Source organism: Typha angustifolia, chromosome 8, assembly GCF_048772165.1.
Source record: "Typha angustifolia cultivar Huaian chromosome 8, ASM4877216v1, whole genome shotgun sequence".
NCBI lineage: Eukaryota > Viridiplantae > Streptophyta > Magnoliopsida > Poales > Typhaceae > Typha > Typha angustifolia.
Genome location: NC_133246.1, coordinates 14,264,116 through 14,287,754, shown reverse-complemented (window position 1 = coordinate 14,287,754; position 23,639 = coordinate 14,264,116). Strand labels below are relative to the sequence as shown.

The window sequence follows — 23,639 nt, the reverse complement described above, 5'->3', positions numbered from 1 at the left end:
GTGTCATATTGTCAAACACCTCGTGTGCGCCTCACCACTTAGTTTCTTTGGTTTACTTTTACTATACGTCAGCATACCTAATGACAAAAATATATGTATAGGAGCATCACATGGAGGTGGATGCATTAAAAAGACATTATCGATCGTCCATATTAGAGGCTCCATGTGATAATCTTAGCGTGACACTAAAAGTGCATCTGGGTGGGCCTCCATATAACTCACTGATTCATTTATTTCAGTTTACGCACTAAATTTTTTTTAGCGCCATTGTTGAGTAGATCAAGCAGTCTTTTATTATTCCCTATCTTTATCCTCCATGGAGTTTGAAGGGTTATTATTGGTCAAACCAGCGTACCTCCCTGTCGTCGTCTCCATTGAAAATAATAGGAGCTGGATAAGATATAAGATTATATTCCCACTTGCATATGTATAGGAGAAACCCAATTCGCAATTCACATTATTCAAAGACAATTGCTGCCGTAATTTGAATGAGATGAGTGACAGATGCCAAGGTTGGACGATTCCTCTCGCCTTAAAAAGTCGCTGTCCTCCTTTCTTTTTCAAACTTGTGATAGAAGGATGCTATCAACTTTATGACATCTTTTCTCTTTTCTTCTCTACTTTGTTAAAACTCAGAGAAGAGCCGAGGAAACGTCAGGTTCGAATCATTTTATGTCTGCCCATCAATTTCTTTGAATGAGAAGAGAATTCCTTTTTTTTTTCTTTCTTTTTTCAATATTTCTTTCCAAAAATTAGATTCAAATGGCCTCCGATGAAAGATCTACTCTAAATTCACAGAGGATATTAAAATCACGATCTTTATGGTACACTGAGCTAGATTATGATCATAGAAATTTCCAAACTTAGCTTCTTCTAAGTTTTCAATGAGAATAAAATGCTAACTGGAATTTACAGAGCAACCCAATTAGCTTAGCATTTCCCTTATGATCCCATCCTGAAGCCAGTGAGCACAAACAAAACGACCACCGCGATCATTGATCAAGCTATCCTCCGCAACATCCCCGAGGGGGCGGCGAACCTCGCCGAGAACGACCGCGACAAGTTCTCCGGCTCCACCGCCCCCGATCCTTCGTCGAAATTCTGCGCGTAGGTGTACGGGTCGTACGGCTCGTGCACGGCCGACCTCAGTATCCTCCTCTTCTCCCTCACGATCCTCCTCCATAGCCCTCGCAGTCTTGTCCCGGTCCACCGTGCCGGCGAGTAGCTCATCTGTTCGAGCTCATCGTCGGAGTAGTCGTCGGCGAACGTCCTCGAGAAGCCCGCAGTCCTTCTGCTGCTGCACCAGATCCCTACGTCTACGCATGCATAGGATCTCTGTCTCTGGAGCTTAGGATTGCAGTACTCCATCGTTGTTAGTCTTCGTTTTTGGGTAAGGGAGTGAGAGAGTTTGGAAGGGCGAGCGTATTTATAATGACGAAACCGAACCTTTTCTATGGGGAGGAGTCAACAATTGGAAGCTTATTGCTTACCGTTTCGTGGTATCAGGGGGTGATTTGAAAAATGAGATACATAGCTATAAATACAAACTGATTAATTACGTTTACACCCCTTTCATCACTCTGACATTTTTTTTAATCCAAATACTTAAATAGTCGAGATGGTTAACATACAATTTAAAAAATAATAATAATAACAAAGAGGCAATAGCACAGCCAAAACGAAGACGATCTTTTTGCACATTACTACCTACATTTAACATTTAATTCAAAAAAGTTCTGAAAAGAAAAAAACAAAATTCAATAGTAGCCTAGCCGCTAGCCCCCCCTTGCTGTCTTAGTATTACTTGGTTGGCGCGGTTGGTAGTTGATGAATCATGAGTGTGGTGGTGTGAAAGAATCCAATTGGCACCCTTTGGGCTCAAGAGTTGTTAAGTGGGCCAGGCCAACCTTCAATTGGGACCACCACCTCTTTTTATTTATTTATTCATTTATTTTATTTCTTGTGATTGATGAAATGATGACCACCGCTTAATTTGATTCCTAAGTCATCAATTGAACGGCACTTGATATCTTTGGGTTTATAATAAGAAATTATTACCAACCAATATGATCATCCTATAATACCTACCCTTTCGGCTTCATGATACCCACAGGGCCCATAATGTAAGCTTCATTATATATATACAGGTAGGTAGGTAGTATTTTGCTATATATTATGTACATGTGGCAACTTTAGTTTCCTCTTGCTTTTATTAACTCTCGCTTAAAGAGAAGGGAATTGATAAACTAAATCAAACAATGATTTGTTATCCACTTTTTTAATTATTAAGGGTGACCTTGAATATTCCATCATGGCCCATTCTTTCAGCTGCCATATTTCATGGCCGTCACTATATAAAAATTTTCGCATCCTTTTATTTTTAAATGGAAAAAATAATATAATTTATATTTATATAAACTGCCAATTTAAATACAGTATTTTAGTTTGTTTCATTTAATCTCTTTACAGTATTAATATATATATATGTAAGTGAATTGACAACTTTTAATTTAAATTTTGAAACCAAAATACTGTTTTCTCTTATAACAACCAATTAGAAAAGAAAATAATATGCCTCTTTTATCTCGGTAAGTTTAATAGTTTAAACTTTAATATTAGTTTTAAATGAAAAAACTAACGGTTGAGATTAAGCAGCATAAAATAAAAGTTTATGGACACACTTTGGAATTTGGCTGTAGAATATATATATATATCCAAGAATATGATATTGTTGAGGAGAAAGAGTAGCAACTAGTTTATTAAGCCCACTAGATTTCAAAAATCTTTGACGAGTATAAACAATCCGACAATTACGAATTTAGAAGTCAACGAACCACACCAGACCAGACCGCACCAAAACCAAACCGAAAAAAGAAGAAGAAGAAGAAGAAGAAGAAGAAGCTGATTTGGGTCAATTTTTTTGCCTAACTACACGCAACCTTTCATTGAAGAGTTCCAACATCTCTCTTGTCTTTCTCTGAGAAAAATATTTACGTATATCTAAAGAAGATTATTCAAATGTTGAGGGAAATGAACTGGGCCTGTACATAACGCCCATCAATCCAATCTCTAGCCTATTGGGCTCCTCTCATTAGCCCACTACGTGAGAAAGCCCAACGATGTATCTCGCCTCGGAGAGAGAGAGAGAGAGAGAGAGAGAGAGAGAGAGAGAGCTTGCTTTTGGAATTTGGAAACCATGGCGAGGTGGGTCGGGCGATGTACGGCACCTTCTGCGGGGCCGCGAACTCGCTCTCGCGAATCTACGCGCAGGCCGTGGCACAGCAGAAGGTTTAGTTGGTTGGATCCGAGATGTTGCTTTGCTATGATCGATGGTGGGTCTTGTTAAAATTTCGATCTTTGGTTTCTTGATAGGTTTGGTTTTAAAGTTGTCGTTGATGAATTTTGATCATTGATTCCTTTCCAAATAAAGTTTGTTCTTTTGAGTATCTATTGCAAAAATGTCGCATTGCATGCACGGTGGGATTTGCTTAAGCTTGTCGCCGCTTTACCTTTTACTATCAAATTGTAGGGTTTTATTCCACTGGAAAATTTGGGATCAATACTTTTGTAGAGAATTTTGTGTCAGTTGTGTTGTTTGCTGCTTAATTTGGTAGTTGATTCTAAACTTTGTGCAGGGGAAACTTCACCAGTGGACACTAAAACAGCATGGAGAAGGTTCGAGGGTGTTGATTGCTGATGTAGTTGGTTATTTTCAGGTTAGATGATTATGTTATATATGTATTTATGAATCAAGTTGTTTGTGTCTTGTGTCTAATTTATTGACTTTGGGCACAACTTTTATGCCCATCCACGTATAGAATTCTAATTGTCACACGGATGTACCATATGGAATATGCATTTTTATTTTCAAGTGTTGATTTCCGCTGTGAGATTGACCTAGTTGCTATTTCCAAGATCAGCTTTTCCCACAAGTTATGAAATATAGCTGCAATTGGATCTGAATTAATGCATTTTACTGGATATGACTCAAGAGTATTAACCTGCTGGCCCATTGATGACCTTTCATCTTCTTGTTGTGGAGATATGTTGATGATTTGAGGTTTGATATGTTAAGGATTTAGAATTGGCTTAAAACTTATGCTGTGAAGAAGTTCATTTTGCTATTCTAATGTATTTAGTAGCTCCTCTGTTCGTGTGATTAGTTGTTTCCTTAACTTCCACTTTTGAATGTAGACAGCTTGTCAGTATGGTGGTGCTAAGTTGATCTGCACTTGTACATTGTTTATTTTTAATTTTTTGGAGATTTTCTTTGTGGTGCAGAATGAGATTGACTATGGCGAAGAGGATATATTGTTGTCTGCACAGGATATATCGTTGTCTGCACGGTTGCGATACGCACATCAACATTTATCAGTCTGCACAGCACTTTGCAAACACAAAGAACTTTTCTGGTACATCTGGAGTTGGAGTCATCCCTTGGACAGGTCACACCAACCAGGCGAATAATTAAATTTTTGTGAATGCTCTCTCTCACCCATTCTGCCGGACCCTTCTGCCTTATCATCTAGCTCAGCATTGAGACAATTATTCAAACTCTGCCTTCCCAAGTGGAAATGGAACTGCGAACCATGATACAAATTCCGACAGTCCATCCACGGATATGCAATCCGATAACCTGTGAACTATATTTATCCTTTTTGAGGATAGTCTTTATGTGCAATTCTCATTCAAGCCCCAATATTTCATCTATCCTCATCGCTTTACTGCAATATGAGCACCAAAAAGAAAGCGAAAATTATGACGCTGAATGTCTAAATCCTGCAACATTCTTTTTCAGGATATCTGAAGGCTGAAGCTGGTTTATATATGACTTCCAAAGCTATACTTAATTACTCTATGGTTGTGCTACCATCGGTCGTAGTTATGTGTACAGATTGCCAGGACCATCTTTCATTCAACTATTTGTTGTTACTCTTCTTTTTTTTGTCAGAAGGTCCTTGAGAAAAAAAAACTTTTGTTATGTATGGGCTGGTCCTTATTGGTCAGTTTCCTCATTGTAACAGATGGTCGCATTAATCAATATTCGAGTTGAATTATTATGAAGTGAAGAAAATGAGCTTAAATTCTGCGTGTGAAATTAATTATTGTGTTACAAATGTAATATTCAGTGTTATCGGGTCGGTTTGAGCAGCATTCTTAAGCGCGAAAGGAGACCAAGTGCCATAAAATTTTAGGCATCAGCAGCTTAAGCTAGGAATTGTCTTGCTATCGCTTCCAGCAATCTGACCGTGTACATAAAACTGCTGCATTTGTTACATAGAAACTTCACATTGCTTAGGAAAAGATTATGGCTGAAGAATTTACTCATACAACATTCCTCAAACACTGCACGAAGAGAACAAACAAATATAGTGGGAATCCATTGAAAATTAGGTTTATCATATTGCACATATCACATATTTCTTAAAGTTTTACAATGATTCACACTTATAGCTAGCCCCCAAGTCTCAAAGGAATCCAACCCAAATCCTGTTCTCAAACTATGAATCTATAGCAAATAACACAGAAAAGCCAATCATTTTATGGTAGACTACCAGTAGAAGTTCACCTGAGATGCTGCTTGGGACTCATCCTCATCATGTGACGGAGAATGCGCGTGTCTACCTTCATACGACGTGATCACCATCCGCGGGTCTTCTGCAAGTCGTTCCACCCTCTTCTTCACCCGACAATTCTCTTGCGTGCATCGATAGTAGCTCCTACACCATGAACAATTCATTTCATGATCATATCTCATAGTGGATTTAAAAGATTGTAAAATAGTTGTCACAAAACTCTCTCCACAATGACACCTGATCTATCCATCCTAAGAGAGGATGCTTAGTGCATGTCAATAGTCTATAAAACATATATACAAGTCTTCATGTGCTTAATTAAAGATTCTTTCTTTGTGAAAATTGATGATAATAATTGCAAGGAGGAATGCACTTTTCAATCATACTTTTGACGAACACTTGCCATGCCAACAGTAAGGTTCACAGAGTTAATAGAACACATCTAATTCATCACCCATCACTAAAAGCTTACTCATGTTCATATGACAATGCATGGACCACCAAGTTAGAAAGGAATGATTACAGTGAGTCCAGTGATCTTTTTCATGTGTCTAGTGGCATGGGTGAGCCTGAGAGGGGTTTGGTGGAATTGTGAAATAACAAAGCTTATCAGATAGGATAGGACTAGTTGCCGGATCTATGTCTATACTGTGGGGTAATAGATAGGTCAGTCACCATTATAGCAAGTATATTCACTCAGAGAATTATGAGGCCAATACTTTACAAAAAGGATGAGAGGGATACCATCTTGTATATATGTAATTTTAAGCCTTGATATATATATATATATATGTGTGTGTGTGTGTGTGTGTGTGTGTGTATGCCTTTTAAAGCTACATGGAGACATACTAATGGGCTAGCATATGTTTCATATTCAACTTTTTTATTTAGTGATAGGGGACCATATATATGTATGCAGCCATCATTTCACATTCAGTGAATGCACATTTGAAACAGGTTCTAGTTGTTGTGCTCTGACTTCTTTTATAAAGGCATCTAAGATGGTAAGTTCTTGATCCTTTTTCCTCTCTTTATTTTGAGAAACCTAGGAATGATACCAAATTATGTCAATTATGTAAAAGGTATTAACATGTGAGCTCTCTTCAACATTCATAAGGAGTACTAGCTTGTTAATCCAAGTAACTCAAACAAGAGATCTCTCAAATATGAAAAAGAAAATTCTTACTTCATAGAAAAATGCTGACCTAATAAACTTCTTATGTTAACTCGCATGCAGATGCAAAAGATGATCTCCTAATTATAACTTGGCTAGAGACGCAGAGAACTCTATCAAGGGTTGCACAAAGTTATATTATTCCTTCTAACAAGATCTCTTTTAAGAGTCAATGCTATTCTGCTATTATGGGCATTGCATCCATAATTGAAGATAACTGTGTAGGAAACCACTCAATGCCTAATATGTGAACTGTGGTGCTAGTTTTCTTCTGAAGCGAAAACTGGAAAAGAACAAAACAGCAAGAAGATATCTTCAAAAGGACTTTATACCATCAGGAGTCTCTATTTTTCTGGCCTATTCTGTTGTTGGCATAGAAAGCTGAAGCTATTTCTATTAGACCAATACTTATCTACTATTTATTTTTCAGAGGAAAGTGAAACTTAATAGTGTTCAAATATTCGAACAAAAAACACTCATACAACATGAGCCCTTTTAGGCTTCCGAGAGCACTCTTCCTCTATCCAAACTTATCAACTACCTAACAGAATTTTTGGCATATATATATATGTATATATATATATATATATATATATATATATATCAAGATGTTATCATGGGCTATATTTCGAACTTGTAGCCGATTCACATGTTCCTTTTGTTTCCCTCACCATCTCACAACCTGTCTGACATGGCCATAATTACTGCATTTTGCTTAATTTTGTGTTTAACTTCAGTAATATTCACTTATAATACCTAGTGGCTGGAAGTAAGAATAATTAAAACTACTCTACTTGAACAGATATAATGTCTAGCTAGCTTGCACATCAATAAGCATTTATTTGAGTCATGATCATTACTGTGTAAATGTGCTGTGTTCTTTGTTACCATTGTTTGAATTCGTTCATTTGGTTTGTGTCCAAACGAATATGATGCTTATGCATGGATATATAAGTATCATCAATCTAATTCCAGCTGGTTATTCTTATTAACCAAAAAAAAAACTTACTAAGAGAGAGTCTTATATATCTTATCAAAGCCATAGTAGCATTAAACTTACATCTAGCCATGCATGCAGACAGCAGCATAGAACTCGTAGACTATATATATGTAACTAGCAAATCGATGCAAGGGAAAGAAAGTGTAATAAAAGTATATAAGAAAGAGAATATACGGAAAGATTTGATTTGCTTTATGACCATCCTTTGCTAGCAAACCCTAGGTATGCACCATAGGAAGTAGCGTTAAGATCTGCAAGGATCTAAGGAGGCCGAATTCATGGCAGGGGTGGAAGGCAAGAAAGGGAAAGAAGGGTCTAAGATCAAAAGTGCAGACCTTTGGATTCCTTCTACCTAGGGTTTCGTCTAAACTTCTAATACGTACGTACATACCTCGGATGCTGGGTGTTCTTCACCACTTTCTGCCCGTACTTCCTCCACTTGTAGCCATCGTCCAGCACATCCACCTCGCTCATCGTCTTGAAGCAAAACCTCGGCTCTCTCACCCTCCTCCTCCTCTTCACCTTCTTCATCCTTATATTATTATTATTATTATTATTATTATTAGTATTGTTATTATTAACTTGTAGATAGTCGATGTTCACATCCTCGCCATTAATTTTCTTGTTATTCTGATGCTCCTCCCCGGCCGCGAACGGTCTCTTCTTGTTGAGTTGCCCCTCTTCATCCCATTGCCTGAGTGGAACACACACAACTCATGATCATATGTGGATAAATATGCGACCTAAGACATTGCAAATGACAGAACGATCCACTGAGATACAGCCTCTCGACGTATTCATAAAACTTAATTTCTTTGAAGAAAATTAAAGGTATATATATATATATATATACATATATAGATGAGAATTACCAAATAGTACTACTAGCTCTTTGCAACGACGAGGCTCCAGTTTGATCTGAGAATCCATCTCTAGGCCTAGGAGGCATGAATTGGAGGCTCTCTCTTTCTCCCACCGAGCAAGTGTTGTTAAAGAAGTATTGAGATCCATATGGAAGAGGTCTTGGATGAGGAAGAGAAGAGGGTTGGAAACTAAAGCTTATGTGAGAAGCTGCAGCCATGGTGTCTTGGCTCTCCACCAACCCCAACCCTTGGTTTAGCACTGCACTCGAAGGAGAAGGAAACATCCTCCTTTCACCTCCTCTCTCTCTCTCTCTCTCTCACTGTCTCTCAACCTTTCTTTCCCTTTTCCTTTCTTTTTCGTTCTTGTCCCAATATGATATAGTACAAAGGGGAAGTGATGAAAGATAATTGGAAAATACTAAATACTATCATATGATTGTAGAATTGAAACTCTAAAGTTTGGTGGCTGGTCTTCTGCAGCCTCGGACTGTAGGAATTTTGTGCAGTCCGGTACTTGGTAGTCCTTCGTTTGCTGCCAAATAATCCTATTGGCATTAATGGTTATTAGAAAAAAAGCCTAAAAAATCACTAAACCCACAGCCTATTCTACTTAAGCCGCTACACTAGTTAATGATTCGGTTTTTTAGCAACCTATGGCAGATGTCATGGATTAGATTCATTATCAACCATTTCTAACCACATTATCATAAATATTATGTTAAATAATCAGTTGACTCAAAAATATAATATTTAAGAGTAATAACGTAATAATGTATATTATTCTCTTCCTACTTAGCTAAGGCGGTGAATAGCCTACTATTCACAAGTTATCCACAAAAAAAAAAAATGAATTAAACGTTTATTTATCTTTTCTCTTTTTCCTTTTTGCAGTTCCACTTTGATACATTGACACAATAGCTATTTCACGGAGACCACTATCTCCATCTCAGTTCTGGACCCTTCTTTTCCTCTGTCTTTCAACATGCACTTCACAGTAGTGCAACAGCACACAACTCTCTCTCTCTCTCTCTCTATCTCTCTCTTGGATTAACCCTACAACTTTGGCCTGTAAGAGAAGGTATAAACATATAATTAGGGTTAATCCAAGAGATGAACTATTACAAACTAATTAAATTCCCTCTATCCTTCCATGGGGGTTGGGTGGCTTCAGTCATTCAGATGAGTACATAATAATGAAGAAAGAGGGAGATGAATATTGTTTGGCATCCCAACATCCACTCAAATGTAGAGTTAGCTTTAATCTGCACGGCCTACATACGAAGCAATCATGATGAATCTTTGGTGCAAATCTTGGTAGGGAGGATATATATCATGACTGTGGAGGAAGAGAGCATCTTGACTTGCCCACCCGCAAAGAGCCTTCAAAAGCTCTCCAGCTTTAGATCTCTTTTTTACCTTTTCACTGTTTAATTTACTTCTTCTTTTTTTCCCCACTCCCCTAGTACTGTTGTTTGAGTCCTACTAGCTTACCATAGAAAGATTATAGATTATAGATTTAATTTCTTTCGTAAATATTAGGGTTGAAATTTCTTTTTTCTTTCTCTAGATCAGTATTATATGTGCATGATTTAGGCTTAGTCCAATTGCTTAATTTATATATTAAAATAATTATTCTTTTTGTCTAGTTTATGCTTAGTTTTCGAGCTTATAATCTATTAAAAAATAAATCTGAATAGTATAATAGAGACCAATTATTTTTTAGGAAGTTAAAACAAAATACTTGGCATATGTTACAAAACTTATACTATAGTTGTTTGAGGGCAAATATATCAAACCCATTTATTTTGCATGTATATCTTTCTAAAATCTCTTATTTATATGTATTTGATACGTTATCCATGTCTCTAAAATCTTTTATTTATATATGTTTGATATGTGATCCATATCTTTAAAATCTCTTTTTTATATGTATATCTTTTAAAGAGTATATAAGTAAAATTTAACGGAGTATATATTAGATGTGATCATTCCACTAGGTATACTATTTCTCAACATAAAGAAAAAATCCATATTATTATATCTTTCTTGATTTGATATTTACATGTCCATCCTTCAAATCCATTTGTGAGCAAATAATTAGGCCACTACGTTTTGATAGGTTATTGTTGTTGTTGTTTTCTTTTGCTATCATAGGAGAGAGCAATCATGATATAATGGCTTGTTGCATTTGATTACATTTGATGAAAGGGCCAGGCAAGCTGATGCTGGAGATTTCCTTAGGTTCAAATGACCCCAAAGCTTGGAGAATCTTAGTACGCCTGGCACTGAGTATTTTGAAAGGCTTAAACATATGGGATTATAGTAAAGTAAAGAGTTATAGCCCCGCCCTAGCTCCGCTAGGGTTTGGCACAAAGATTTTTCCTTCCTTCCTAGAAGGATCTTCTCCCTCGCCGTTGTTTGTGAGGCTTCCCTCTCTCCTCCCCCTAGCCATGGGCTAGGGGAGGTGAGCATTGTCCTTCCTTTATTTTCTTTTTTTATTTTTCTCCTCTAAAGTCAGAAGCCTCATTCACTGTTACTCACAACTACTATTCCTCCTTCCCCTCAATGCAGTCGTATTTTGTTTGTGCTGCCTCTCCCATTAACTCTTACTTCCACGTCGCTACTCTTCAGCACTGTCTCATGCCCGTTGTAGTCACTCTTCCTTGTCACGCCCCTATCCTATATATCATCCTTGTTGTTGCTCCACTTCATTGCCCCATTACTGCCTCCACTATCCTCCTTCTACTCTCCTCCCACGTTGAATCCGTGCTTGAACATCGTCCTTCTATCGGATTTGAGCTTGCTATTTCTCCCTTGTTAATTCCTTCATCGGGCTTGTTTCTGCCCTAAACCCCCTTGTCACTGCTGCTGTCGCTCCTTACCGCTGCACCTCACTACCACTGCCACATCTCTTTCTCCTTTGCCAAATCTAAGTCTTGTAGCCATCCTTTTATCGAATCTTAGCATTATTGGTTATTGCTTTTCTTTAATTAGTGTTACAGGTGGGTGATCTTCAATCCTTACGCTTTTATGGATTCTTAGGACTATGTCTTGGATAATAGAACAGAAGGAACTTGCAGTTATTAGGCTAACAATGTTAAACGCAGGACTCTTTGTTTCTAAAAATCTCTTAGGCCATTCTTCATTTCATTATTGTGTTTGTGCCTTCGGACTTGATTATTTAAATTAAACTGTAGTACTGTCTATTTTCGGTCGAGTGTGGAATTTGTGTTAAAAAATCACTCTAACTTCTCCACTCTTTGTGTATCTTGTCATTGTAATATTTAAAAATTAATAAATTATCTTAGCCTAAGAGCTCTTCTTCATTAAAAAAACATATGGGATTATGGGATCAAGGACTCCATCTCCACTGCCTACTTCTATGATTCAAATGTTTTTTTGGTCAATCGAGATAAACAAATACGTGAGTTAATTTGTATAAATTTATTTACCAATAAATATAAGTACTTTTCGAGTTCCAAAGCTCATAAGTCATGAGCAACTTGCTACTTTACAGACCTTAATAATATTTTTCAAATGGTCAATATGATACTAAATTTATTTTTTTATTTATTTTATATTGTTATAATAAGTACTTTAAAGTCGATTTTTATTTTATTTCTCTTCATAAATTTATATAGTTAAATATATAATATTAAAATATATTTTTTTAGCTCTTTCAATTCCATAGTTAGTCTCGACCACATTTAAACTTTAGCTCAAGTTTATATAAAATTTATATTTAAATACATGATTTTTCCAACGTGATTGGCTTTTAAATCTTTGTAGTTTGTCGCTCCAACTTCTCGTACCTTAATTGCAGGATATTCATACAACTGGGGTTGCAGAAAACCAATCAAAATTTCCTTTTCATTTATTTATTTTAATTTGGTCTAGTTAGACTTAAACTCCCTAGACTAGACTGGGAAGAAATACATAGAAATTAAGAGAAGAAATATGAAAAATATTTTGGTCCTATTAACTACTTTTTAATTATACTAACTAACTCTAGTAAAGTTGGTAGGTATCTTACTGATGACCAAGGTGGTCATGAGTTTAACTCCAACCATAAAAAATATTGTGGAGAAATTATTTCATAATTGATGGTTGATGGTTGATGGTTGGTGGTTTTGTGGCTTAGTTCAATTTGGTTGATGGCTTGACAATACGGTTAGTTTCAAAGAACAGCTTGACAACGCAATAGCTTGGAGTAGGTCTTGACGGCGTTTAGTTCGAAGCAATTATTCGGCGACGGATATGACATAAAGCTTAGATTAGATAGTTAAAAGCCTGGTGGGACCTAAAGTGTCTCTGTATCTAGAGAGGATTAGTTTTTTATTCAGTTCATATCTAACTTTTGGATTCAATAAGAAAAAACTACTTTTAATTATTTATAAGAGTATTTTTGTGTCATAATAATTGACAGCACATCACCTGTTTCCCTCGGAAAAGGAGACGGTCGTCATGAAAAAGTAACTATGATAATGATATTAGACCATAGTTCTAATATATATACCTTTTATTCTTTCATATTTTCACAAAACTTGGCCCCCTTTACCTTTTCTTTTCTTCTTTCTTTAAAAGACTAGACACTAGTGCTTCTCTTTTACCATGTCTTCCACCTCAAGGAAAGCAGCAGAGGAATTTGCATTAACGCTGTGGGAAAAGAAAAGAAAAAGTTTATTAAGAATTAATGTGCAATTAACTGTAGTTAGAGATGTCTAAATGCCTAATGTGTCTGTTTGGTAGAAGAATAAATATTTTTATCCGTGAATTAGAATCGAACTGTTGAGACTAAATAATACTAAATAAAATTAAGTGAAAGTGCCAGACATATGAATCGAAAGTATTTATCACTTTTTTTAAATTATAAAGATAAATTAATAATATTTTATTTCTCTTTGCTTATTTTTTTATTTTTTTATAAAAGATAAAATTAATAATAAATTAATAAAAGTCGGTACTCTTATCGTTAAGGAAATAGTTATAAAAATAAGCAATAAAAGAAATGCTTAAATTCTAAATTTTTTTATCAGTTAATCTAGTTACATATGTAAAAAGAATCTTATATACCCTTTAATTTATTAACAGATAAAAATTAATTTTATAACTAATTGGTTAGTATCAAATCATTACTCTTATTCTTATTTCACTCTATTCTAGTATTACGACTAAATATTATATATATATATATATATTCTTTAAACTATAAATAAAAGAATAAGTATAATACTATCATAGAATTATCTTATTCTTCAATCAAACGAGGTCTAAATCTCTCGTGCATACTATCTGGCCCTTACTCATTGGGTATCACGTGAGTGACCTTTTTAGTATACTCCACACGTATGGGTGGAATAATGAAATATAAAGATTTTGTTAATCATGCTAGCCATAGACATACATTATATAAATAAATGCATGGGATTCTATCAAGCTTAAGCTCATGATGCTGAACAAAAGACAATATTGCATTGGAATTGGTAATGAGATCTCCAGGGCATTGTGTTCCGTTATGGGAGTTGCAGAGACTGTTGATGAGATCTCCTAATGGCTAACAGTGTAGCTATAGCTTACTGAGAGATAACTCAATCATAGCATGTATAGGAACATGAAGAGAAGGTGGATGAAGGGAAGCCCTTTAGCTTTCGCTTTTTAAAACTAGTGGCTTGCCAATAGCATTGGCAAAATTGCCTTCATGGTTTTACTTTCTTTAAAATATAAGACCAAGAGGGATAGAGGAGTTTATCCGGAATAAGCTCATGTTTATCCAAGATATTCTTGCCAAATGGGTATTAATTCCCTGAGATAAGAAAAACACGGTTTATCTCATATTTGAATTAAAAAAATAAAAAATAGAGTAACTGCCCCTCCCAAACACTTTTACCTAAATATATTATACTTGATAATATTCATATGTGATGCTATTTTAGGAAGTTATAGTGAATTAAGTGCGTTTTAGCTATTAAAAATTGGAAAACTAACTATAAGAGATAATATACAGTTATAAAATAAAATTATAATTTATTTAAATTTTAACCTTATGTGATTTACTCACTATCTTCTCAAAAAAAAATTGATAATGCCAATTCGTTTATAATTAATTATTCCTTATCCAAATTATCACACCAATCACCATTCCTCTCCCTTGTTTTTATTTTAACACATTATTACATTTATTTTTTTAATTTTCCAACAAAATACCATATCTTGTCTCGTAATAAGTTCTTATCTTATCGTATCCTATCCTAATGTTTCTTTGTCATGCAACCAAAACAGCAGGATGTTTTTTCTTTCTAGATTTTACAAGACGACAAAATTGGAGTTACCACAGGAGTTTTAAGGGGAAAAAAGAAGAAGAAAAGAAACACAATGTAGTGGGTTAAAGTCGTCATTTTATTGGCAAGTAAAAGTAGAGTAGAGTAGAGTAGAGTCCTTGTAAACATAATACCGATTCCCTTATTAGGTACGAGCCAGTCAGTGACTGGCACAATAGGGAATCAAACACTCCAGTAATCATTAGTGCACGAGACGTGACACATGACATTGTTGGAGTAGCTCGGCGGTGTGCGTCCATGAAAATTTCATGTGAGTCTCAACTCTTACATGAGCACCACGTCACGCTACGTGTGAAAAGAAGGGACCAATGGTAACCGTCCCCCTTTTCTAAGTTCCCTCTCCGGTATTTGATGACTGACAACCTAATGCAACAAGCGAGGCACAAGGAATGAGCCCATGGGAGTTGATGAATAAATGAATTGATTCATTGATTGCTGCACTATATTTACTAAGGTATCTATATATATATATATATTCTTTCTTTCTTTTTTCTTTTTTGAAGGTATTCTTGCATAAAAAAGGTGTGAAATGTGGAACGTCCAAAGCACTCGATTTCATATCCTTAACACAGGCAGGGTATGCAATGTCAGTTGAACAGGAAAGAGTAAAATAAGCTTTTCTTGCAGAAGAGTTGGAATACTGCGCTGCAGTGTAAATAAGTAAGCGAGCATAACCATGTAAATAACAACCTTGCATAGTTAACAAAGAAAGACATTTCTCCACGAGAATTCTCTTATTAGACGAGAGTCGTCAAGAAGATTTAAGTCCATTGCTCTGACGAACATCAGAATAAAATTTGACGGCACTTGAAAGGATGAGATGGGGCATAAGCGGTTCTGCAATCCGCAATACCTAGCAATTATGACGTTGAGCAAACCTGAAAAGTTCCAGGAAGAGCAGTGGAGACACCATCTCTGCTCTTCAGTAGCCCCAGTAATCATTGCGGATTTCATCATCAAACTTCTTCTTCAGCTCAGGATGCTTCTCAAAATACTCATTTGCGGTCATGGTGCTGATCTTTTGCTGCAGATACCACAACGTCTATAAGGATCAACAAAAAAATAGCTGCAAAAAAAAAAATGATGAGAGCATGCTTGCATGTAATTTCTTCCTCACCTTCATCTCTCGGACTTCAGCAATTTCCTTTTCCAACCTCTCACTCTCTTTCAGAGATTTTTGTTCTGCTTCTTTCAATTCGACTAACTACAGTCAGAAAAAATAATAGCTTCTATTAACGGTATAGACTTCCTTAAACAACACCATCTAGTAGCCTCCAGACGTTCCAGGATCTCCCTCACTCAAGTAAAAAAGAATGTAATAACCAACAATCATTGTGACTAGTTAAGAATGAAATAAATTCTTACCAGCGCATCAAATTTGGGCTTGTATTCAGGAGTGACAGTGTCAACATATTTGGGGATCTCGATGCCTGAAAAATAAGGAAGAAAATAAGTATCTATAATAGAAAATATTCAGTAGATACAAAATATTCACCTAAGAGATTGTTTCACGGATTTGGATGTGTACGTAATTTATAAAAAATCTTTAATGGAGAAGATAAAATGATCGATCAAAATGAAAATTCATAAATACTTCTTGACTAGTCCTTGAAAGCAAACTAAAGTTGGTTCATCATCTTATCTTGCAAGTTGCAACGCACCACATATGATGCAATACCCAGTATAAAGTACATTTAAGCAAATGTGCCATAATCCATGATGCCTGAGGTCCATAATGGAAAACAATGAAGCACATTGATTGGGACTAACTACTTAAAAAGTTAAAAGTTGAAACATAAGTATGAGATATTTATTACTGGGGATGGCTGAAAAAATGAGCATCTCCCATGAAATCATATTATTGACTATAATTAATGACTGATGGCAATCAAGCCCCAAGAATGAATATCTAAATGAAAAGATACTCCAGAAGAAAGATACACAGACACACAACAAAAGAAAATTTCCTAGAATAAATTAGTACTCAAGAGTTGAAATCAGTAACTTACTCTACTCACGAACCTCGTTTATCAAAGTCTATACCCGTAGACTAACATACAAAGCAATAATGAAGATCAGTCTGCCTATGGAAGTGTTCGACACCAAGATTTAAGGGAAAAAAATTGAGTGATGAATATGATATACATCAAAAGTATATTAGAAACAGTTGCACACAGGAATTCGTGGTGTGTGGAAAATTGAATGTCATGGGGAGAGACACGTTATTTCATGATCAATGGAAGTTCTTCAAAGATTAAAAGTAACAGATTGCAGCAATCTAATCTCTTAACTTTGATGGTCTTCATATTCCACCAAACAAATTTTCCTATTAATAAATACAGCTAAGCTAAAAAAGAAAAGCACATGTTCATGCACAGATGGACTTAAGGCCTCACAAATACAAGAACACAAGGACAGATGGCGCAGGTGCATAGATGGACACAGGCATCCACACACACATGCATGCACACATGTTTCCAATTAAGCAAAAGTATTTATTTTCAAAGCATGACTCCTTTTGTAAGGAACTAAGGATCATATTCATCATCTTCATAATGGAAAGAGATGTAACTAGAAATTTTTTAATGATCGATAGGACAAAGATAACAAGAAATAATTTGTGCCAATGAAGCTGAAATATATACTCTGCAATGGTTACAAACTTAGTTGCCTTGCTTTGCTAGAGTCAATTTTATGCTCATATAATGTGTCAAGTCAAGAAAATACAGGGACGTGGAAAATAACTCTCACTGAACAAGGTAAGTAAATGCAATGAAGATTATCAAGTAGGAAAGAAACATACTCTCATAAGCCTCTTTGTACATATCAACCAACTTTGGTCCAAGATCCTTTCTATAACCTTCCCAATCAATGGGTTGAGGTTCCTATACAACATAAAAGGAAAATAGCCATCATGTTTCTCAACCAAATCAGAAAAAATGAGAAATGAATCATATGAGATAGACCAGTCGTATGAATTTAGTTATATAAACTTCCAACGTAGTATCACCATCTGCTTACAAAACATACAGAACAATTCGGGGATAGAAGAAATTAAGTTAATCACATAAAATTGTAGATTTACACCTTCTGAAGAATTATGAAAGTTATGTACCATCCATTGAGTGGAATTGAAGAGGTTCTTACATTTCATAAATAAAAATAAGACTCTTTGATACAGTACTAGCCTTTCCACATAGGTATAATGACTACAGAAAAGTTCATGTTATTGTCTCACTCAACACCCCCCTCTGTTCCATTTTCATCCCAGTGACCTTCAACTTAAATGTGTTTCCTTTATCTATCTTGGTCTTATGCATCCTCGTCTTCCTTCTAAGTCCCCGTAAGTTCGCTTACTTTTTTCTCTAACAACAAATTTCCATCCTCCTTTCTCCTCTATTCCCTTAATTGACTCATTCCACCTGCACTAGAACCTTCCCATTTACTTCTTCAATTCATCAGTCACTAGAAAGAGAATAGGATTCTAGTCAATCAACAGTCACAGTACTTTCTTTTCTGATCTTGCCAGGTTCGACATAACCGAAAATTTATCAGGCTAGTGTTACCTATAGCAATCCATCTACACCGGAATGAGGAGAAGATTTCAATAATTAGCACTAAGATCTAAGATTGGTAATACACATCAAATATCGTGTGGTCAGTGGTTCTATAAGGACAGAGAACCGCAATCTGCAACTTTTCCCAATTCGTCTTAAATTTTGTTGGAGAAAGCCACTTTAAATTTATATTACGCTAATACAACGACCAAACCAAGATAATCCACTGCGATCGTCCAACTTCTCTGAAAATCCCCGATCCATAGCATCGGAAACCCTAGATCCGGAATAGACAGTCGAGACAATAAGAAGACAAAAGAAGGGAATGAGTATAAATCCTTAATACCTGGCTAAATTTGGTCTGGAGTTGTTGGTTGACCTCATCGAAGGCGCGGCGGAGATTGGCGAACTCCTTGCGCGCGTCGTCGGAGACCAGCAGCTTTCCCATGCCTTCCCAATCGATCGCCTTCCGGGCCTTCGCCGCCACCTCCACCGCCTTCTTTACGCCGTTTCCGCTCATCTTTCTCTCTTCGCTAGTCTCTCTTTCTCTCTCAAGGATTGATCTGGCAGGAGGAGGAGGAGGAGGTGAGAGAAAAAGGAAAAGCTAGGGCACGAAATGGACAGTGGCGATTAGCAACAGGTAAATCCTCTGAGCTTCTTCGCTCTTCCTTCGGCCGCGGTTGGCCGTGGGCTTCTTCTATCGCAGTCCGCACAATAGAAGGCCCAGTGGACCTATTTATAATGAAACAGAGATCCATATAGCTTATATTTTTAATGGTCTCTTCCACGTACCCCATCTAAAGTTTCTTATTTGCACGTGCAATCTATTAAATTTCACATGATTTTTGCTCCATTTTCATTTTGACAATCTAACCTACATAAAAAATATACTCTTAAATTAAAAAAAAAACAAATATAATAAAAGTTAGGATATTTTTATAATTTAATAGTTAATTTGAAACCAAATGTTTGATGAGATATATATCTTCTAGCAAATTCGTTAATATATGGTTTCTTTTAACAAAAATAAAATCTAAAAAGTGGATCATAAGTTCACGAAAAAAAAACTGGGCGTCAAATGGCATTTTGGTAATAAATAATAAATAATAAAAAAGAGGATCAACAGAAAACGGTTATCTCCCGCCTCCCAATTCTAGACAAGTCTAACCGAAATCCATGGCCCGACCTCTCCTCCACCTCCAATTCATCTCGTCTTCCACCACAAAACAGAGCCTACCCCTCCAAAACCGAGCTCGTCCATCGCCATGGCCCGCTTGGCTATCTTCGTATGGATCTCGTGCGCCGCCGTGGCCATCGCGAACTCGGCCACCTCGTCGGAAGCAATCGGGGTGAACTGGGGGACCCAGATGTCGCACCCCATGCTTCCCAAGACTGTGGTCCAGATGCTGAAGGCGAACGGGATCGGGAAGGTGAAGCTCTTCGACGCCGACTCTTGGACGGTGAGCGCGCTCGCCGGGACCGGCATGGAGGTGATGCTCGCCATCCCTAACGACCAACTTGCGAGGATGAGCAGCAGATACGAGAATGCGCAGAAGTGGGTGAAGGAGAACGTTACCAAGCATGACTTTAACGGAGGAGTCAATATCAAGTAAGTGCGTACGTGTGCGTGTGGTGTGCATGGCATTAATTGTTCAGATTAATATGAAAGTATTTAAATCCATATCCCTCGAGTCATTAGGTAAAATGAATTGCCGAGAACAATTCATTTAATATTTACTTGTTAGTTGGAGAAATTGACGATAACAATTCATGTTAATTTTTCTATTTCTCTAAAACCTTCAACGAATATATAGATCAAATGGTAGTTTTAATCTTTTAATATGTCATTGTTGTTGTTAGTTTCCCAAATTTTCTGTGTTGAAAATGGGCAGATACGTCGCCGTCGGCAACGAGCCATTCCTCCAGAGCTACAACGGCTCGTTCCTTCACACCACCCTCCCCGCCCTCAAGAACATCCAGAAGGCCCTCGACGAGGCCGGCGTCGGCAACCGCATCAAGGCCGTTGTCCCCCTCAACGCCGACGTCTACAGCTCTCCCACTAACAACCCAGTCCCCTCCGCCGGCGACTTCCGCTCCGACATCCACGGCCTCATGCTCCAGATCGTCCACTTCCTCCACGACAACAACTCCCCCTTCGTTGTCAACATCTACCCCTTCCTCAGCCTCTACCAGAATCCCGACTTCCCCTTCGACTTTGCCTTCTTCGACGGCACCGGCCGCACCATCACCGACCGGAACGTCTCCTACTCCAACGTCTTCGACGCCAACCACGACACCCTCGTCTGGTCGTTAAGAAAAGCCGGCGTTCCCGACATGAAGATCATCGTCGGGGAAGTCGGGTGGCCGACCGACGGCGACAAGCGAGCCAATCCAGCCAACGCGAAGAGATTCTACGACGGCTTCCTCAAAAAGATGGCCCAAAAGACCGGGACGCCATTAAAGCCGGGCAAGATGGACGTCTACCTCTTCGGGCTAATCGACGAGGACATGAAGAGCGTCCTCCCTGGGAATTTCGAACGCCACTGGGGAATATTTACCTACGACGGGAGGCCCAAGTTTCCGATGGATCTATCCGGGCAAGGGCATGATAAGTACTTGGTCGGCGCCAGCGGGGTGCAGTATCTACCAGCGCAGTGGTGCGTCTTCAACGAGGAGGCCAAGGATCTCAAGGCGTTGCCGGCGAACGTCGGGTACGCTTGCTCCAATGGGGATTGCACAGCGTTGGGTTACGGCTCGTCGTGCGACAATTTGGACAAGCGCGGGAATATCTCGTACGCGTTTAATATGTACTTCCAGATGCAGGACCAGGACGTGAGGGCGTGCGATTTCGACGGGATGGCGAAGATTACGATCAAGAACGCGTCTCAGAACGGCTGCTTGTTCCCGGTGCAGATTATGAGCGGTGCAGTGAGGAAGTCGGCGTTGGGTTGGGTTACGTTGTTGGGTGTCGTCGCAGTGTTGCTCGTGTGAAGGGGAGAGTCGGTACTCGGTAGCGTAAACTTGTAAATGATTCGATATGAAATTAAGATACTCTGTCAGACCTAATTTTCCTTCAAATAAAACAAAATTATTCACCTTTAATTGTAAAAATCTGCTCATGAGGTCTATTAATCTACGTATAGAGAATTAGAGATGCATGTGGTTCGCCATTCTCGGGAATTACTTCATATGATTTATTTTTTAATTACATAAATCCTATTTTTGTAGCTTTTTAGAGTGAATAGCGTCGTCTTAGTTTATGGGAAGTGATGCGTGTATTCGTAGGTGAAGAATATTAACAATAAAGATAAGAGTTTTAATGCAAATCTCCAATATCTTAGACATCTATACTTACTTACATAGACTGAAGCACTTTCCTTAGTTTAATTAAGGGTAGAGGTATTATTGCTTACTGATCAATTCCCATGGTAAAGGAAGATTAATTACTAGTTGTTAGTTTTTATTTCTAAACTTTAGTGTATAAATAAAGAATAAATATTATTTGGTATTCTCGAAAAACTCATAACTCCGTAAATCTATTCGGCTAATTAATTATCATACAATTAACCATAGTTACAAGTCTATTAAAATTCTTATAAAATTTGAGTTCTAAATTGCTTAAATTACTAATTTCAAATTAATTTTAATTCTGAAATTAATAACACGCAATCGCAAACACATAGATTGATGTAGTATGTTTTTCCCTAAAACTTTTTTTGTATGAACTTGATAAGGTTAGTTGTCAAGAAGATCGTTGATCGACAGCCTTGCTTCCGACGTACGTACGACTGGGTCAACTCGGGGATTCTCTTCTCCCCTCTAATGCTTGGACGGCAGTTATTGTAGCAATCTTAAAAATAACTCGCCAAATGGCATTCCTCCCCTCTTCTCTCTTCTCCTCTCCTCCTCTTCTCTTCTTTCTCCTTCCCCCCCAAAGAGAAAGCGGTCATCTTCGTCTCCCACGCCTCTCTCTCTCTCTCTCTCTATCTGCCTTCTCCTTGCTCCATCTCCTTACGTCAAACCATTTCATGTCTAATCAACCCAATAAACGTAGCCTCTTGTAAACTACCAATTAGTGTATATATGTATATGGTCGTGTAGAATTACTGCTTGTCAAAATGAACGATCTCTTCTCGAGTACCTCGTTCAAGAGGTACACGGACCTCAAGCAGCAGGTCCACCTCGACGATATGGAGTACGGCATAGGCGGCATGCCGGCTGATGACTTTGGGAAGGAAAGCATAAACCTCGACAAGTTCTTCGAAGACGTGGAGAACGTCAAAGACGACCTCCGCAGCCTCGAGAAGCTCTACCGCCGCCTCCAGGACGCCAACGAGGAGACAAAGACAGCCCACACCGCCCGCACCGTGAAGGACCTCCGCGCCCGCATGGACGCTGACATCGACGCCGTCCTCCGCCGCGCGAAGGCGGTGAAGGGCAAGCTCGAGGCGCTCGATAAATCCAACGCTGCCCACCGCAAACTCCCCGGCTGCGGGCCCGGCTCCTCCGCCGACCGCACCCGCACCTCGGTCGTTGGCGGCCTCGGGAAGAAGCTCAAAGATCTCATGGACGACTTCCAAGGCCTCAGGGCCCGGATCGCCACCGAGTACAAAGAAACGGTCGGACGGCGGTATTACACCGTGACCGGCGAGCGCGCCGACGAGAGCACCATCGAGAGCCTAATCTCCTCCGGCGAAAGCGAGACGTTCCTGCAGAAGGCGATTCAGGAGCAGGGGCGAGGGCAGGTGATGGACACCATATCAGAGATCCAGGAGCGGCACGACGCGGTGAAGGAGATCGAGAGGAGCCTGCTGGACCTTCACCAGGTGTTCCTCGACATGGCGGCGCTGGTGGAGGCGCAGGGGCACCAGCTCAACGACATCCAGAGCCACGTGGCGCACGCCAGCTCGTTCGTGAGGCGGGGGACGGAAGAGCTCGGGACGGCGAGGGAGTACCAGAAGGGGTCGAGGAAGTGGATGTGTATCGCCGTCGTCGCCGGAGCCGTGCTCGTCGTCGTCTTGTTGTTTCCGGTGCTCAACACCTTCATCCAGATCATGTAGTAGATATCTGGGATGGAAGGTTTTGTGCTACCCTGTCATATGAAGTCGCCAGTCAACGTTTGAACTAGGTG

At 38.4% G+C, this 23,639-nt stretch overlaps 5 protein-coding genes across 8 annotated transcripts; 3 read left to right on the top strand and 2 right to left on the bottom strand.

Annotated features, from left to right (window-relative positions):
- Positions 1 to 3,160: 3,160 nt before the first annotated feature.
- Positions 3,161 to 5,083, top strand: LOC140765561 (uncharacterized). Of its 4 annotated transcripts, XM_073104708.1 has the most exons (4): positions 3,161 to 3,288; positions 3,636 to 3,716; positions 4,282 to 4,445; positions 4,799 to 5,083. In XM_073104708.1, exons 1-4 carry the CDS (start codon positions 3,217 to 3,219, stop codon positions 4,812 to 4,814), a joined length of 333 nt encoding a protein of 110 aa, XP_072960809.1. In that variant the 5' UTR covers positions 3,161 to 3,216; the 3' UTR covers positions 4,815 to 5,083. The 4 variants fall into 4 exon arrangements, 2 of the variants coding, with proteins under 2 accessions (XP_072960809.1, XP_072960808.1); XR_012105198.1 differs by having other exon boundaries at positions 3,161 to 3,332; positions 4,282 to 5,083; XR_012105199.1 differs by having other exon boundaries at positions 3,161 to 3,372; positions 4,282 to 5,083.
- A 274-nt stretch (positions 5,084 to 5,357) lies between these two features.
- LOC140765526 (uncharacterized) lies at positions 5,358 to 8,982 on the bottom strand. Its single transcript, XM_073104665.1, has 3 exons — positions 8,623 to 8,982; positions 8,142 to 8,444; positions 5,358 to 5,720 (listed from the first exon to the last, which is right to left on the bottom strand). Exons 1-3 carry the CDS (start codon positions 8,895 to 8,897, stop codon positions 5,552 to 5,554), a joined length of 747 nt encoding a protein of 248 aa, XP_072960766.1. The 5' UTR covers positions 8,898 to 8,982; the 3' UTR covers positions 5,358 to 5,551.
- Positions 8,983 to 15,542: 6,560 nt separating this feature from the next.
- On the bottom strand, positions 15,543 to 19,193 carry LOC140765966 (ATP synthase subunit d, mitochondrial). Its single transcript, XM_073105319.1, has 5 exons — positions 18,855 to 19,193; positions 17,755 to 17,836; positions 16,317 to 16,381; positions 16,069 to 16,155; positions 15,543 to 15,975 (listed from the first exon to the last, which is right to left on the bottom strand). The coding sequence occupies exons 1-5, from the start codon at positions 19,026 to 19,028 to the stop codon at positions 15,874 to 15,876; spliced, it is 510 nt and encodes a 169-aa protein (XP_072961420.1). The 5' UTR covers positions 19,029 to 19,193; the 3' UTR covers positions 15,543 to 15,873.
- A 667-nt stretch (positions 19,194 to 19,860) lies between these two features.
- LOC140765060 (glucan endo-1,3-beta-glucosidase 8-like) lies at positions 19,861 to 21,499 on the top strand. Its single transcript, XM_073103976.1, has 2 exons — positions 19,861 to 20,117; positions 20,401 to 21,499. The coding sequence occupies exons 1-2, from the start codon at positions 19,876 to 19,878 to the stop codon at positions 21,497 to 21,499; spliced, it is 1,341 nt and encodes a 446-aa protein (XP_072960077.1). The 5' UTR covers positions 19,861 to 19,875.
- Positions 21,500 to 22,626: 1,127 nt separating this feature from the next.
- On the top strand, positions 22,627 to 23,578 carry LOC140765010 (syntaxin-124-like). The gene has a single exon (XM_073103921.1). It carries the CDS (start codon positions 22,627 to 22,629, stop codon positions 23,566 to 23,568), a length of 942 nt encoding a protein of 313 aa, XP_072960022.1. The 3' UTR covers positions 23,569 to 23,578.
- The last annotated feature ends 61 nt before the right edge of the window (positions 23,579 to 23,639 follow it).